The 15849-nt window shown below is 41.4% G+C and overlaps 1 protein-coding gene across 1 annotated transcript in view; it reads right to left on the bottom strand.

The window, feature by feature from the left end:
- CTSC (cathepsin C) overlaps nucleotides 1-15849 on the bottom strand; it is a 42465-nt gene that overhangs the window by 6928 nt on the left and 19688 nt on the right. The window contains exons 3-5 of the mRNA XM_006144912.3: nucleotides 13444-13610; nucleotides 7726-7881; nucleotides 1898-2013 (exon numbers count right to left, since the gene is read on the bottom strand). Coding sequence (XP_006144974.1) covers nucleotides 1898-2013; nucleotides 7726-7881; nucleotides 13444-13610 — 439 coding nt within the window. The remainder of the gene's footprint in view (nucleotides 1-1897; nucleotides 2014-7725; nucleotides 7882-13443; nucleotides 13611-15849) is intronic.

Genomic DNA, 15849 nt, shown 5'->3' with positions numbered 1-15849 from the left:
CCCTAACCCACAGAACAAAAATCAAAAGGAAGTCAAAAGAGGAACCTTTGAGTACATTATTTTCCCAAGTATCTGACAAAATACTGCAGAAGAATCAATTTAAAAGCAATTAATCCATCAAAGTCCTCTGTTTCGAAATTGCCATTTGTCTGTACAAATCATATTTATAACACTCAACTAGGGAATGGTGGAGACAATAATAGCTTCTACCAAAGATACAAGAAAACCAATGTCAAAGAATATAGCTTTAGAAAGTCTAATTTCCTTCCTCTGAATTATCATCTCATATCATTCATCAATCATATCTTCTGGGAAGGGAGTGGAACTAAACTATTCTATTCTTTTCTGTGTTCCCACTGAATCTTAAAAACAGTTTATTAAAGCAGTTCTCATATTGTACTTTAAGATTTTGCTTGCATGCCTTGCTAAACTTTAAGTCTCTAGGACAAAGACTCGCCATATTAGTCTTTGTATCCTAGTCTATTAAAAAAGAATTTATAGCATATTAGATGTCTTGTAACAGAAGTAATTAGTAGTGCACTGAATGAAGTGCTAACCATTTGCTTAACCTTAATAATCACGTGAACATGTGACATTCATGGTGTAGCTAATCCTCTCAGGCACAGATCTGTTTGATGATTGGGTAAATTTGAATCCTCTTTCAGCCTCAACCCTTTAATTGTACTTTCCATCCATTTCTCAGTTACTTTCAACTTTCTCTCATTTCCTGCTTTACTTTTCCAAGAAGTCACCCCCAGGAATGTGAGACAGTGGGAAGGATTTCATGATGTATATTTTCTCTAGAACTGGAGTCTCAGAGTAACTGGTGAAAGGCAAAGACATGAGACCCTTGGTATCAGCTCTAGGAAAGCAATCGTGCTGACCAGCTACTCTAAGATCTGAATAGAATCTTGTAAGAATTCAATGAAGAGAGGGCTTGGAGGGTAGCTGACAAATGTCACGAAGAGATAGAGGCTGATTCTCACTGTCTTTAAGAAGAAGAATTTATCTTTGGGTATTACACATTTATAGCCTATCCAGGAGATGCTAATCTGAAGGTTTCTCTGGAAACCCTCAGACGGCAAATACTCTTTTATAGTAACAAATCAGTCATATGTTCTATTATCTTCAACTGAACTTAGAAGTAATGAGTTTGTTTATTGCCTAAGTGATTTTCCAAGCCATTACTGACTAGAACTTAAGATAAAAGGATAATTTGCTATCAAGTGCAGTAAGAGGAGTTGATATTAAAACAACTCATACTATATCAAGTTTCTGAAAATAACTGGTAAAATGTAATTATGGTGATATTTTTGGCAAACCTGTCCCTAGGCTACCATCAGAAAGCTGGGTGAATACTCAGTACCACATTTTACATTTCGATGTAAAGTAAATTGAAAGGTCTTTATATAGTTCATAAAAATCTACCAGGAAAAAATTTCAGGATGTATTTTCTAGGTTCATGTAATAATTAAAGACTAACGAATTGGGGAGTGAATGAGAGAACAGGCTACAAAGGATTCTAGCAACCCACTTGCAGAAGGAAGACCAATTTTATTACTTTCGTGTGATTCTGTTTTTCCAGGAGTGTGACCTACTTCTATGCCAGTAAGTTTTTATCGTACACTTCACTCTATCACTAAATACCTGGAATATATACATTGAGAAATATACCACAGAAATGCTAAAAGCTCAGCTGAAAAAATTTCCTGTTAAACTCTGTCACAGATACAATATTTGGGAGTAATAATTATACATACTTCCAATGACTTTCTATTGCTTTCCTGAAGTGAATCATGCTCATTGTCTCTCTGTATCCCCCAAATCCATCCAATGCCTGGCATATAGCACATCTTCAATAAATAGTTCAAAATAATGAAAACTCAGACTCTCCTACCTTGGTTTCGAACAGGGCTGACATAATTGACACCACGGACATTTCTCCAGTCCCAAGATGTGGGCAGCTGTAAAACCTTTCGCTGGATGTCCTCAGTCAGCGGTGCAGGCTTGGGCCTAGGAGGGAAATACACATTTGGCATCAACATACAGTCTTTCCTTTGAGGACGACTCCCTCGCCTCTTTATCCACAATTTCAGTGAGCGGGATGGCTAGGATCAAGAGTCACACCTAGACAGTACTGGCCCCAAGAATGTTTCAATGTGTCTATTCCATACTGTCCCAGTGATACAACTAAGTTGTTGAAGCGGCTTTCATTAACTATTTCTTTGTCAGGATCTGATCATTTTCCCTTGAGAAATGACACTGGTTTTATATGTTTGCAGTGCTGCTATTTTTAGGATGCAGGGATAGCAGCAGTCTCTTACTTTTGATAGATTTTTGACTAAGAAAGGAGATACGACAGTTGCTGATGGCATACAAAGGGTACAGAGAACAGAGACCTAGATGCTTGACTCGGGAGTTAATGGTGTTGGGAATGGAGTGGTTGTAAAAGACATGAAGTTGGCAAAAGAAGAAAAGGGCTAAGGATAAAGTAGGCAGACCAGCTCCCTAAGTGACAGATAAAACTACTTCCTCATCGAGACCAGCAGTAAGCATAATGGCTATGTCGCTGGACTCCCACGTAGTTGACCGCGGTTCGAGTCCTGGACCCGGTGGCTTGAAACTCACACCGGGCGCATATGCGTGCGTGCCCAAGATCCCGAGAGAAGAATGGAGGAGAAGGGATTGCGGCGTGACCATCCCCCCTGGGGGGTGATCTCTCGCTTTCTGTCTCTCTGTCTCTCTCTGTCTGGCGAGTGCACGCACCCTATAGCAAAAACCTCTCCAAAAAAAAAAAACCTACTTCCTCATTATAGAACCATACCTCATATAATATAGTTGGAAAGTCATTCATACAAAGGAGAGTTGCTTGAGCTTATGGATGAACAGACACTCTCTAGAAATGAGAAAACTGTTCTACAAACTTCTTCGTATCAGAGATTAAAGATACACACATGCAGGGCCAGCCGGAGGTATGGTGGCTTGCTTTCTCACTTTCCCTCTCTCTCTCTCTCTCTCTCTCTGGTGAGCACATGTACCTTACAGCAAATTTTAAAATAATAATAATAAATAAAAATTTTAAATTCTAAAAAATACGCACATGTAGGCAATAGGTGGCATAGAGGTTATAGTGGCTGGATCTCACATGCGCAACTACATGGATCAAGTTCCAGACCCGCAGCTTGAAAACATATTGGGCGTGTGTGCCCAAAATCTCAGGAGGAGAATGAATGGATTATAGCATGGCCATCCCTCTAGGGGGTTGATTTCTTACTTTCCCTCTCTCTCTGTCTCTTTCTGGTGAGCATGTGCACCCTACAGAAAACATGCAGGCAAAAAAATACATGTATACATATACTCACATACACACACAACCTTCTAGCCAACCTTCTAGCAGCTCTGGGCACACCAGGCTTCCTGGAGTCGCCCCAAGCCTGTCAGATGCCCCTCATGTTCCATGTCTGTGTACTGTTCCTCCTTCTATCTAAAATGCCTATTGCCCACCGCTTAGAACCTCCTTTAAGAATTTCTCCCTAACATCAAACTGTAATAACTCCACTGTGCCTGGAGTAGGCTCTGCTCACCAGCCTCTAACAAAAACTCACTTCTCTTCTGTTCCTTCAGCTCTTTGTTGGGGCACCATCATTACACCATGGTACTATTTACTTTTCTGTTATCATAAGCTGTTGGAAGTTCTTATACAAGTTGGCACTGCCATGCCACACTATGCTACCTTTTCAGTGTTTACCCTATTAGCATTTACCAGGTTCCAATTCAGTCACTGGTCAAAGATGATTTTTCCTGCACTACTCATGCCATCTCCACTATTCCCAAGTGGTTGTCTTCCTTCCCACATTTCTCATAGAGATGACGCTGGTAAAAACTATGAAAAAATGGAGGCAGGTGAAACAATGAGGAGAAAAAGTAACAAACCAACAATTCTTTCAAGAGTAGCTACCATGGGGACCAGCAGTTAGCGTAATGGCTATGTCGCTGGACTCCCACGTAGTCAACCACGGTTCCAGTCCTGGACCTGGTGGCTCAAACTCACACCGGGCGCGTGTGCGTGCATGCCCAAGATCCTGAGAGGAGAATGGAGGAGAAGGGATTGCGGCATGGGCATCCCCCCTGGGGGGTGATTTTTCGCTTTCTGTCTCTCTGTCTCTCTCTGTCTGTCTGGTGAGCACACATGCCCTATAGCAAAAACCTCTCCAAAAAAAAAAAAAGAATAGCTACCATCACCTTGACAAATGTAAGAACAGACAGTGTATTCTATTATATGTGGTTATCAGAAAAGTCATGATGCATTTTTTGCATAGAAAGACTGAAAAATAAACATGACTTTTCCAATAACCCAATATATAGAAATACCAATTGTTAACTGAAATATTACCTAAGTCAGGGACATTGGCTGATCATATAACATAGAAATGAACATGAGGTGGTCTTTTACCATGTGAAATGGTAAAATACCAAAATTATTATAACAGAACCAGTCCCCACAGGTGGGGACAGTGCAGAGGGAGCTAGATCTAGCATGGCTGATGGTGGGCCAAGACCTGATCTCAACCTAAAACTAGGCTGGGCATGTGTGCACAGGAGCCCCAAATCCTAGATAGGTTGAAGAAACAAAGGAAAGGGAATGCAGCATAGCCATGCCATGGGGGTGGGGGTGCTTGGTCTCTCTCTCTTGCTCTCTCAGGTATGCACAAGCACATGCACACAGAAGTACATACACTCACTGGCCCCCTATCTCCCCCCCCCCAAAAAAAAAAAAACCTTCTAAAATACAAAAAAAAAAATTAGTAATATAAAGGAAATTGAATAATGGCCAAGGAATAAGCAAGGTGCATATAAAGATATATACCGTATACCGTGGGTAATTTTATGTGTAAGTTGGGGGAAAACAAACCTCGGACATTTCTTCTGAGACTGATGATTAAAAACTAATGTTTGAAAGGAAATAGTTTTTGGAATTTCAGTCAGACACCAAAAACTTTGATCAACACATAGTAACCAACTGCCTTGTTTATACCTAAGAATATACTAAGTAACAAAGTATAAGAGAGAACTGTGTGTTTGGCAACACAGTGTAATCTCAGCCCCTGTCTCTCACAGTGGTCATGTTAACTGCTACATACAGCTTGGCACTGGCTAGCCCTGTGACTTTAGACAAAGCATCACAAAACTAGTTTACTCTTATTAGAGTATAATCATATCCACTTCAAAGGGTTGTTAGAAAAAATTAATAATGGCTAACAGTACTTAGAACTGTGCCCATCTCTGATAAGCCCTTAATAAATGACAGTTACAATAATAACTATCATCATCATTATCCATGCCATTAAGAGGACTAAATAAGATGCTGATACATTCAATCCATCCTAGAAGGCAGAGTATGTGCCCATCAATGCACAAACACAGAACAAAACTAATGTGAGAAGTGAGGCCTAATTGTGTGAAAATCAAGAGACTGAAAGAGGAATTTGGGGGGGTGAGGAGTTAAAAAGGGAGAATTACAAACATTTTAACTACACTATACATTCCTGGTTTATACTCCTTTGGACTCACATTATTTTGGAATCTGATAAAACTTGTAGACTCAGAGATGCTCACAAACAACTTTTTAAGTTGTTTTCTGAGAGAATAAAAATGGTCAACAAGGACTCCACACTTCATTCCTTCGCCTCAAACCCTGCAGCTAGCCAAGTACATGGGCATACCTGGGGCGATCAGATAGACATAGGACGTGACCCTGGAGCTCCCATATAGTCTCCAGCATCCCACAGCAGCACCCTAGTACCTGCCCCACCACAGCTGTGCCTATACACAATACATTGTGTTGATAATTTCAGAAGTTTCGTAGTCTCCTAAATCTCAGATAAAAATCTTTGAGAGTTTCTAGTAGGTCACAAGGGTCTTACAGCAGAACTGATTAATATGCAAAAATGCTACTGAAATCCTGGCAGCTAAACTAGAAAGTCTGCTTCAATATGTCCTCTTTCACTCAATTCTGGCTCCTTATCTTAAACCTTCTATGGAGGTTAGTTACAAAAGCAGCCCTTCATAAAGCTATCCCAACTCTAAAACAAAGTGGTTGGGTGGGCAGAGAAAACAGCTATACAAAAAGTTCCTTGGAAGCAAAGCCCATGATACAGGGCAAAGCAATGGTTCTGAGGCTCAGCTCTTTCAGGCGGGAGCCACAGAGGCCTCTCCCTGGCTCAGATGCTAAGAATACACTCCTCTGGGGACCAGCAGTTAGTGTAATGACTATGTCGCTGGACTCCCATATAGTCGACTACAGTTCGTGTCCCAGATCTGGTGGCTTAAAACTCACACCGGGTGCATGTGCGTGCGTGCCCAAGATCCCAAGAGGAGAGTGGAGGAGAAGGGATTGAGGCATGGCAATCGCTGAGAGGGGGCGATTTCTTGCTTTCTATCTCTCTGTCTGGCGAGTGCATGCACCCTATAACAAAAAACTCTCCAATAAATAAATAAATAAATAAATAAATGAATGAATGAATACTCTCCTCTAGATGCGATGCTTGTCTGGATTTCTGTTGTTGAACTTCCTACTTTACAGACACGTCAGGGTGCCACATTAGTGACTCCAAGAAGGGGCTGTAATATACTGTCATTCCCAATTCAGATCGATCAGAGTGTCTCATGAACTAGAAACTCCCTAGGTTACACTTTGAGAAAAGAGTGGAATTGCGGGAGCATGCCATCAACTGGATAGAACAAAATCTGCACAGTCGCACAGCAGAGAGGCCACACCATCAGGGTTGTCAGCATGCAGATGGAAAATTAGTAATGTGTTTTAGTTAGTTGAGTAATCAGTTCATTTAAGGCCTATTCCAATCAATGGACTCTTTAGATAATAGAGAATTCACTGTTGTATTCTCTGGAAATTGAAGAATATTTCTATATCAGAAGGGAAAATAATCTATATAATATATCACCTCCCATCAGTTCATATTTCCCTACCCTCAGTCACACTATCAGTTTCTCCCAAAGCAAGGTTGGGCATCACAGGACTATCCTTGGCCATTTAATAAGCTCTTTTCTAGATACAGCTATAGTTTTAGGGAACTAAGATTATGACATAATTTCCCAAAGTAAAAAGTATATCATGGGGTATTAAGAGAAACATGCCAAATGCTATTGCTGGCTGAGGGTCATAGAGGTATATTGATGATTAAGGATTTTTTTTTTTTTTCCAAAGCAAAGGGAGCAGCACAAATGGAAATAAAGTTTTTAGAAATTGTGTCATGTTATTTGAAAGTGGATCATGGTGGTAAATATGGTTGTATTTAGATGACTTTGGGTGCCAGGCTCAATTCATGAGATAGTGGGGTAGCCACACAATCCTGGTTGGGTATAAGATGAAACTAGCAGTATTCCATAGAATGGCTAAGAATGAGGACAGGGATGGGACAAGACCAAAGAGAGAGGACCAGAGACGGAGGCAGGAGATTAATCCATAGCACAGGAGGAGATGACAAAGTCCACAGGAAAGGAAAAGAAAGTAATGGAGATGACACACTGTAAAAGCAAAACCCAAAAATAGGACTTGGAGAGCAAGAGAATACATATGAATAGTTGAAGGAGATCATCAAGAACAAGTTTTAATTGGGATGTTCCATAACGGGGGTGGGGGTGGGGGGGAAGAATGGCATTCAACACCAATAGTTCTATTAGTGATTCAGAGATCTGCTTTTTTACCTTGGGATTCTTGGACGCTGGCCACCACTTCTTCGAATCATCTCTCTCATGTTAAGAGTCTCGTATTCCTTGTATATGGTTGCAGTCCAAGACTTCTGGATGGCATTGATAGCCTTCACAAAGTTGTAGTCATACCTGTAGAGCCTACTGGAATACCTGTCAACAAAAATGAGATAGGTGCAGGTGTAATTTTCACTGATGTAAATATACTCCATTAAAATAGACACTCTTACATATTACACCAAAGTGGAAAGTAGTAAAATTTTTCAGGAAGGCAACTGATGATATATATGAATAGCCTGTAAACTGTAGTCTCTTCTAGAAAATACAAAAAAGAAAACAAACTTCAAGTGAACTAAGATACCTGTATAAGGATATTCAACAAAACACTTTTACACTAGTAATGGATAATAAACAACCTAAATAAATGCTGTAAGAAATTTACCAAAGGGCCAGGGCCAGCAGGTAGCATGGTGGTTAGGGCACTAGACTCCCATGTGGCCTACCGTGGTTCAAGTCCCAGATCAGGTGACATTAAACTCACACCAGGAGAATGTGCATGCATGCCCAAAAGGCGAGAATGGAGAAGGGATTGAGGCATGGCCATCCCCCCGGGGAAGGTGGTTTCTTGCTTTCCATCTCTCTGGTGAACACACACACCCTATAGCAAAAATATCTCAAAATAAAATTTATTAAGAAATGAGAAGGTGGCATGGGCTAGACTCCAACATGGCCAATGGTTTGAGTCCTGGACCAGGCAGCTTGCTTCTCATTTTCTCTTTTTTACTTTCTCTAGAGAGTGCATGTGCCCTATAGCAAATTTTAAAAACAGTAATAAATACAATTAAATAAGTCTTTAAAAAATAAATTGATTAAATAATGATAGTTCATACATTATACAGTTTATTGAGTAAAATTGTCTCGATTATTTAGTGATATAGCAGTATTCACACTATATTAAATAAAAAATGTTTCTCTCTGCATAGTAACCCCACCCCTTAAAGTTTCTACAGTGTGTCATTATAAGATACTTAATAAGGAAAGAAAGGGCCAGCCCCATAGCCTTGTGGACAAGGAAGCCAGATCCCACATGGCTGACCACACAGTTTGAGTCCTGCGATGGCTTCAATAACATGCTGCGTTTCTATGCGTAGATGCCTCAAATACATACAGGATGAAGAAATGGAGGGTAGGAGAAACCATATACATTGTGTATATAGCATGTAACCATTAGGACTACATAATACCAAAAAAATTTCATATGGATATTTTATATTCTTGCTACTCAAAATTTCATCCTGGGACCAGAATTAGCAGTAGCACCTGAGAGCTTGTCAGACCCATGGCCTCAGTCCTTATCCAGACCACCTGGACTGGAATCTGCAAGATCTCTGGGCGACTCACAGTCACTTGAACATTTGAAAAGCACTGGTTTACCTTATGCCAAATGCTTGGATACAGACATAAATAAATCCTCAACACCACAAAGGGCATGTTTACAAGGGAGGAAAGGAAGGAGTTGATTATTCACTTAATTCAAACATTTATCACACCTACGTGCCAGGTGCTAGGAGCTGTAGAACTCATTGTCTCATATTATTTCTAAGAAAAAAGACTCTGTGGTTTCAGTGTGACTCACTACCCAGTTATGCGAAACAAGATGTACCTAACTGAGGACCGTTTTAGGCATACTGTACATTTTTCTTTCTCTGTTAATTGATATCTTTTTTTAAATAATACTTTGATATAGTTGAAGAACCTGAAGCACTGAGAAAGAGGTAAGCAGGTGGATAATGCTTTTCATGTTTTTATCAAAGCTCTTTCCTACTTGTTACAAAATAATTAAGATTATAAAACTGCCTGGATCATATTTCAGTCTATACTAACACAACAACAGAAACAAATTAGAGTTGTTTGTTTCTTTAGGCCCAAGAGTACATTGTAATTGTAAAATGTTTCTAATGTTTCTAAAGTAGGTTTTATCGATGAGATCACTATTGTATTGGCTGGAAGTATGTGAGAATCAGTAGCTAGCCCTTTTGCTTGCTTTACCACACCTTTAGAAAAACCTCCTGTGCTGAGACATGCATTACAATAAGACGCCTTGATAGGCCTTAAACACTCTTACTTTGGGTGTTTAAGATCTAAGGAGATTGGGCTGGCATGTGCGTGGTGGTTAAGGGCACTGGACTCCCACATGGCAGACCATGGTTCAAGTTCCAGACCTGGTGGCTTGCTTTCTCACTTTCTCTCTCCCTCCCTCCCTCTCTCTCCCCCTCCCTCTCCTCACTCTCTCCTTCCCTCCCTCCCTCCCTCTGGTCAAATTAAAAATAAATAAATAAAGTTAAATAATAAAATAATTCTTTTTAAAAAAATCTAAGGAGATTAGACATAGTAAACCTTACTATGGGATAACAGATCATTGAGAGCTGAAAGAGATTTAGAAGGTCATTTAGTCCAAAATGCTTTTTACAGGGGAAGGTACTGCAGGTTTGAGCAGTACCCCCTGGGTGGAGGAGCTTCTTCACTAGAGGAGACACTGTTTGAAATATCAGAGTATAGTCGGTCATGATATATCCTGAACAGGAGGGTGACTAGCTTAGTAGAAAATGTGCTACTCTGGGATCAGGCCAAGCAAAGCTATTTAAAAACTCTCTCAACACGGAAGCAAAGAATTAGTCTAAATCTTGGTCAGCACTTGGGCAGGTTCATCCCCGTTGAGCTCATCAACCACACCCTCATCTCTCTTGCGGTCCTTCACTGCCAAGGTTGTCTGCCTTTGGGGAATCTGTTCCTGTGTACTTTTAGTGACTTGTATAATTTTCTAAAACGGAAAAGGTAATAATACCTTTTTCTTCCCAAACTAACACGATCTGAAATCTCTTGTTTATGTGGTTCAGTTACTTACAGTGGCTGCAAATGAACGCTTAGGTCAGCAAAGGCATTACATGCAAGGTGTAGAACAAACTGCTCTCCTCCCCAAAATTCACATGCCGAAGTCCTAATACTGAGTGCCTCAGCATGAGGTGTTTGGAGACGGGCCTTTAAGGAAGGCTTGGTAAACTTTAAAGAGGTAATTCAGGTACAATGAGGTCCTATGGGTAGGTCCTAGTTCACCCTGATGGTGTCCTTAAAGAAAAGGAGATCAGGACACAGACAGGAAAGTCTCTAGAAGAGAGCAGCCATCCACAAGCCAAAGAACACGCCCTCAGAGGAAACCAAGCCTGACAACACCTTGGTCTTGGCGTTCTAACCTCCAAAACTGTAAGAAATAACTTTCTGTGGCTAAGTCACCTAGTCTGTGATACTTTCTTATGGCAGAGTAGCAAATTAATACATTGCACAAATACTAAGAGCTGGGGCCATCAGGTGCCATGGAGGTTAAGGTGGCTGGATCCCACAGGGCCGACTGCATAGTTTGAGCCCTGGACCCTGTGGCTTAAAATCAGGCTGGGCACATGTGCGTGTGTACCCCAAATCGCAAGAGGATAATGGAGGAGAAGGGATTGTAATGTGACCATTCCCTCTGGGGAGTGATTTCTAACTTTCTCTCTCTCTCTCTTTCTTTCTCTCTCTCTCTCTCTTTTTCTTTCTTAGCTCATATGCCCTACAGCAAACGTAAAAACAAAACAACCAACCAAAAAGAACTTTGATTCCAGTTACTTACTGACTCCTTTAAGGTTTGTTTAGTTTGGGCCAGCCACGTATACAGTGATTAAGTGCTTCCCTCCCTCCCTCTGGTCAAATTAAAAATAAATAAATAAAGTTAAATAATAAAATAATTCTTTTTAAAAAAATCTAAGGAGATTAGACATAGTAAACCTTACTATGGGATAACAGATCATTGAGAGCTGAAAGAGATTTAGAAGGTCATTTAGTCCAAAATGCTTTTTACAGGGGAAGGTACTGCAGGTTTGAGCAGTACCCCCTGGGTGGAGGAGCTTCTTCACTAGAGGAGACACTGTTTGAAATATCAGAGTATAGTCGGTCATGATATATCCTGAACAGGAGGGTGACTAGCTTAGTAGAAAATGTGCTACTCTGGGATCAGGCCAAGCAAAGCTATTTAAAAACTCTCTCAACACGGAAGCAAAGAATTAGTCTAAATCTTGGTCAGCACTTGGGCAGGTTCATCCCCGTTGAGCTCATCAACCACACCCTCATCTCTCTTGCGGTCCTTCACTGCCAAGGTTGTCTGCCTTTGGGGAATCTGTTCCTGTGTACTTTTAGTGACTTGTATAATTTTCTAAAACGGAAAAGGTAATAATACCTTTTTCTTCCCAAACTAACACGATCTGAAATCTCTTGTTTATGTGGTTCAGTTACTTACAGTGGCTGCAAATGAACGCTTAGGTCAGCAAAGGCATTACATGCAAGGTGTAGAACAAACTGCTCTCCTCCCCAAAATTCACATGCCGAAGTCCTAATACTGAGTGCCTCAGCATGAGGTGTTTGGAGACGGGCCTTTAAGGAAGGCTTGGTAAACTTTAAAGAGGTAATTCAGGTACAATGAGGTCCTATGGGTAGGTCCTAGTTCACCCTGATGGTGTCCTTAAAGAAAAGGAGATCAGGACACAGACAGGAAAGTCTCTAGAAGAGAGCAGCCATCCACAAGCCAAAGAACACGCCCTCAGAGGAAACCAAGCCTGACAACACCTTGGTCTTGGCGTTCTAACCTCCAAAACTGTAAGAAATAACTTTCTGTGGCTAAGTCACCTAGTCTGTGATACTTTCTTATGGCAGAGTAGCAAATTAATACATTGCACAAATACTAAGAGCTGGGGCCATCAGGTGCCATGGAGGTTAAGGTGGCTGGATCCCACAGGGCCGACTGCATAGTTTGAGCCCTGGACCCTGTGGCTTAAAATCAGGCTGGGCACATGTGTGTGTGTACCCCAAATCGCAAGAGGATAATGGAGGAGAAGGGATTGTAATGTGACCATTCCCTCTGGGGAGTGATTTCTAACTTTCTCTCTCTCTCTCTTTCTTTCTCTCTCTCTCTCTCTTTTTCTTTCTTAGCTCATATGCCCTACAGCAAACGTAAAAACAAAACAACCAACCAAAAAGAACTTTGATTCCAGTTACTTACTGACTCCTTTAAGGTTTGTTTAGTTTGGGCCAGCCACGTATACAGTGATTAAGTGCTGTGCATAGGAAGCCAGACCCCATATGGCCAACCACAGTTCAAATCCTGGCATCAGCAGAGTGAAACACACACTGGTAAACATGCAAAATGCTGAGAGAGTGGAGAGATGAAGCAAAAGGATTGTGGTATGACCATGCCCCATGGCAGGGTGCTCTCTCTCTCTCTCTCTCTCTCTGGCTAGTGTGCATATTCTCTGACGATAAAAGAAAAAAGGTTTAAGCAATATCACCACTTGTTACATAAACACATGTATCTACAAGTAACAGGTATTAAGTGTCAACCAATAAAATAAATATTCTTCATTAGTAATGCTGTGGTCCTTCACATGAAGTGTTTTCAATTCATCATTGATCCATCACTTTGTGCTTTGAAAAAAACATTTTTTTTCTTCTTTCAGTTACATCAGGCAACAATTTTTTTTTTCTGGTAACATTTTATATAGCACGACTTCCGTTTCTAAGCCAAATAAATTATATATGATCAAAACAAAAGTTCTCAAATTATATATGATCAAAACAAAAGTTCACACCTATGATCAAACAAAACTACATGTTTCATTTGTAACGACTCACTGTTCCTGGCGACTCTCAAGGCGTGCGGTGTTCACGTGCACAGTTTTGGAGGAAGTGCCCACCTTCTTTCCGGTGAAACAAGCCCAGTTGCGGCCCAGCACGTCGTGCACCCACCCTGTCATCGTCTCATGGCAGTAGCTGGTTACCTTGGTGCCCTCTTCTTTGTACTGCAGACAGACAAGAAAGCAAAGGCCCACTTAACTCTGTGTCCCACTCCATGTCCACTGCCTCGGCTCGCGTAGTACCGATCCCCTGGTCTTCACTAACCAAAACAGAAATCCTGAGAATTATCCAGAAAAAGAAAGAGAAACTTCTCTGTGGTTAGCACTGTGTAGACATCAAACAAAATGTGTGTAATAAAACATGTCTGGGAATAGAGGCAAGGAGGGACACTCACAGTTGAGAGCATCTGCCATACTCGAGGCATTTCATGAAAGTCACGTTATCTAGTCCTCACAATAAGCCCAAGAGGAGGCGAGTGACAGGAGCCCCATTTTACCAAGGAAAGACTGACTGGAGATTCAGAGGGAAGAGGCAGCTCCTCTGTAAAGCATCGCAGCTGTTAAATGACAGAAACAGGGCCAGCCCCATAGTGCAGCGGTTTAGGGCTGTGCATAGGGAGCTGATTCCACATGGCTGATCACAGTTCAAGTCTTGGACCCAGCAGTGTGAAAAGCACATCTCACCTGCGTGCATGCAACCCCAGAATCATGACAGGACCAAAAAAAAAATGGAGGAAAAAAGGATTGTGGTGTGACCACACCCCAACTGGGGGAATGTTCTCTCTTTCTCTTGCTCTCTCACTCACTCTCTCTCTCAATGCATACAACCTCTGGCAACAAAGAAGTAAATAATAAATGGCAGACACATTTTCTTCAGTCAACCAGACTATATTTTTCCCCTCAGGGAAGATCCACATCAGGAAACTCTGAGAACAAATAGCAAACATTTTCTATAAAAGTAAACAAAATCTTTTTTTGGTTAATCTTCTAAAATGCTAGGTTATTCTGATTATGAAGGGGCTAAAGTAATCTGATTATAAAATATTCTTTCCACTTTATTTCATTCATCTGCCCCCCCCCCTCTTTTTAAAGGTTTTTATCATGGAGAATGTGTGCTCACCAGAGAGACAGGGGTGGGGAGGGGGATGGGGAGTGAGAAATCACCTCTTAGAGAGATGGCCATACCATAATACCTTCTCCTCCATTATCCTCTTTGGATTTGGGGCACACACACACGTGCCCATTTTCTAAGTGGCTGGGTCTGGGACTCAAACCATGCAGTCGAGGGCAAGTGGGATCCAGCTGCCTTAACCACCGTGCCACCAGCTGGCCCTAAAACTTCTATTTTTACAGATTAAAAGCAGTGTAATGTTGGTCACTTTATGCAGTGCAACCTAAAGCCTTAGAGTCCAGCCCTAATCTATTCTCTTCTTCGCTTTGGCGTGCTGCTGAGCTAGGCCAGGTGGGGCAGAGTCACTGCTCCCTCCCACCTCTGCTGTCATAGAAAGCAGCTCCACATGCAGAAACCATCACATACACAAGGCTGTTCGCAGGGAGACACTCACCACAGCACACAGGAGAGTTAAAAACACGAACAAAAGAATGTCCTTAAGCATGTTCAAATATAAAAATTATTCAGTAAATTATATTAACCCAAAGGATCGTATAGCATGCCAGTGAAGGCACTTCAGTCAATATGGTTTTCTTGGAACAGGCGAGCCTATTCATGTAGGTCTGCGGCTGCTGCGATACAACAGCAGGAACTTCATACCTTGGAAACATTGTACAGACTAGTCATCAACCATACGGCTTGAAGAGAACGTGTACCTCCTACGGTCTCAGGAGACAGGAGAGACCTCAGGAGGTGGTAGAACTAGAATTTATAAGCACTGACTTCTAGGATGGAACCTTCTTCTCAATCTATATCACGTGAACACTTTGTCTTCTCGCAGAGTAGGAAATGATTACTAAAAACACTGAGATACCCAAACACTAGGTGGCAAAGCCTTAAAACCCAAAGGGCTTTCATCTGTGTTATTTGAGCCTCACAATAATCTCTTGTGATAAAAGGTATTATTCTTGGGTTAGCAAGTGGCAGGGGGGTTTAAGTGCTAGACTTCCGCATGGCCAACCACAGAGTTCAAGTCCTGGACCCAAAGGTTTTGAAATCACACTGGATGTGTGTGTGTGCCCAAAGTCTCAAGAAGGAATGGAGGAGAGGGGATTGCGGCATGGCTATCCACCCTGACAGATAATCTCTCAATCCACCCACCACCCACCCCCCCATTGCTCTGTGGTGAGCACACATGCCCCATAGGAAAAAAAAAAAGAAAAAAGAAAAAGAAAAGGCAGTATTTTTTTTTTTTTAATGATTAAAAAATAGACTCCACCAAGTGAAAAGGAA

Source organism: Tupaia chinensis, unplaced genomic scaffold, assembly GCF_000334495.1.
Source record: "Tupaia chinensis unplaced genomic scaffold, TupChi_1.0 Scaffold000139_1, whole genome shotgun sequence".
Lineage (NCBI taxonomy): Eukaryota > Metazoa > Chordata > Mammalia > Scandentia > Tupaiidae > Tupaia > Tupaia belangeri.
This window is presented reverse-complemented; position numbering and strand designations above follow the sequence as displayed.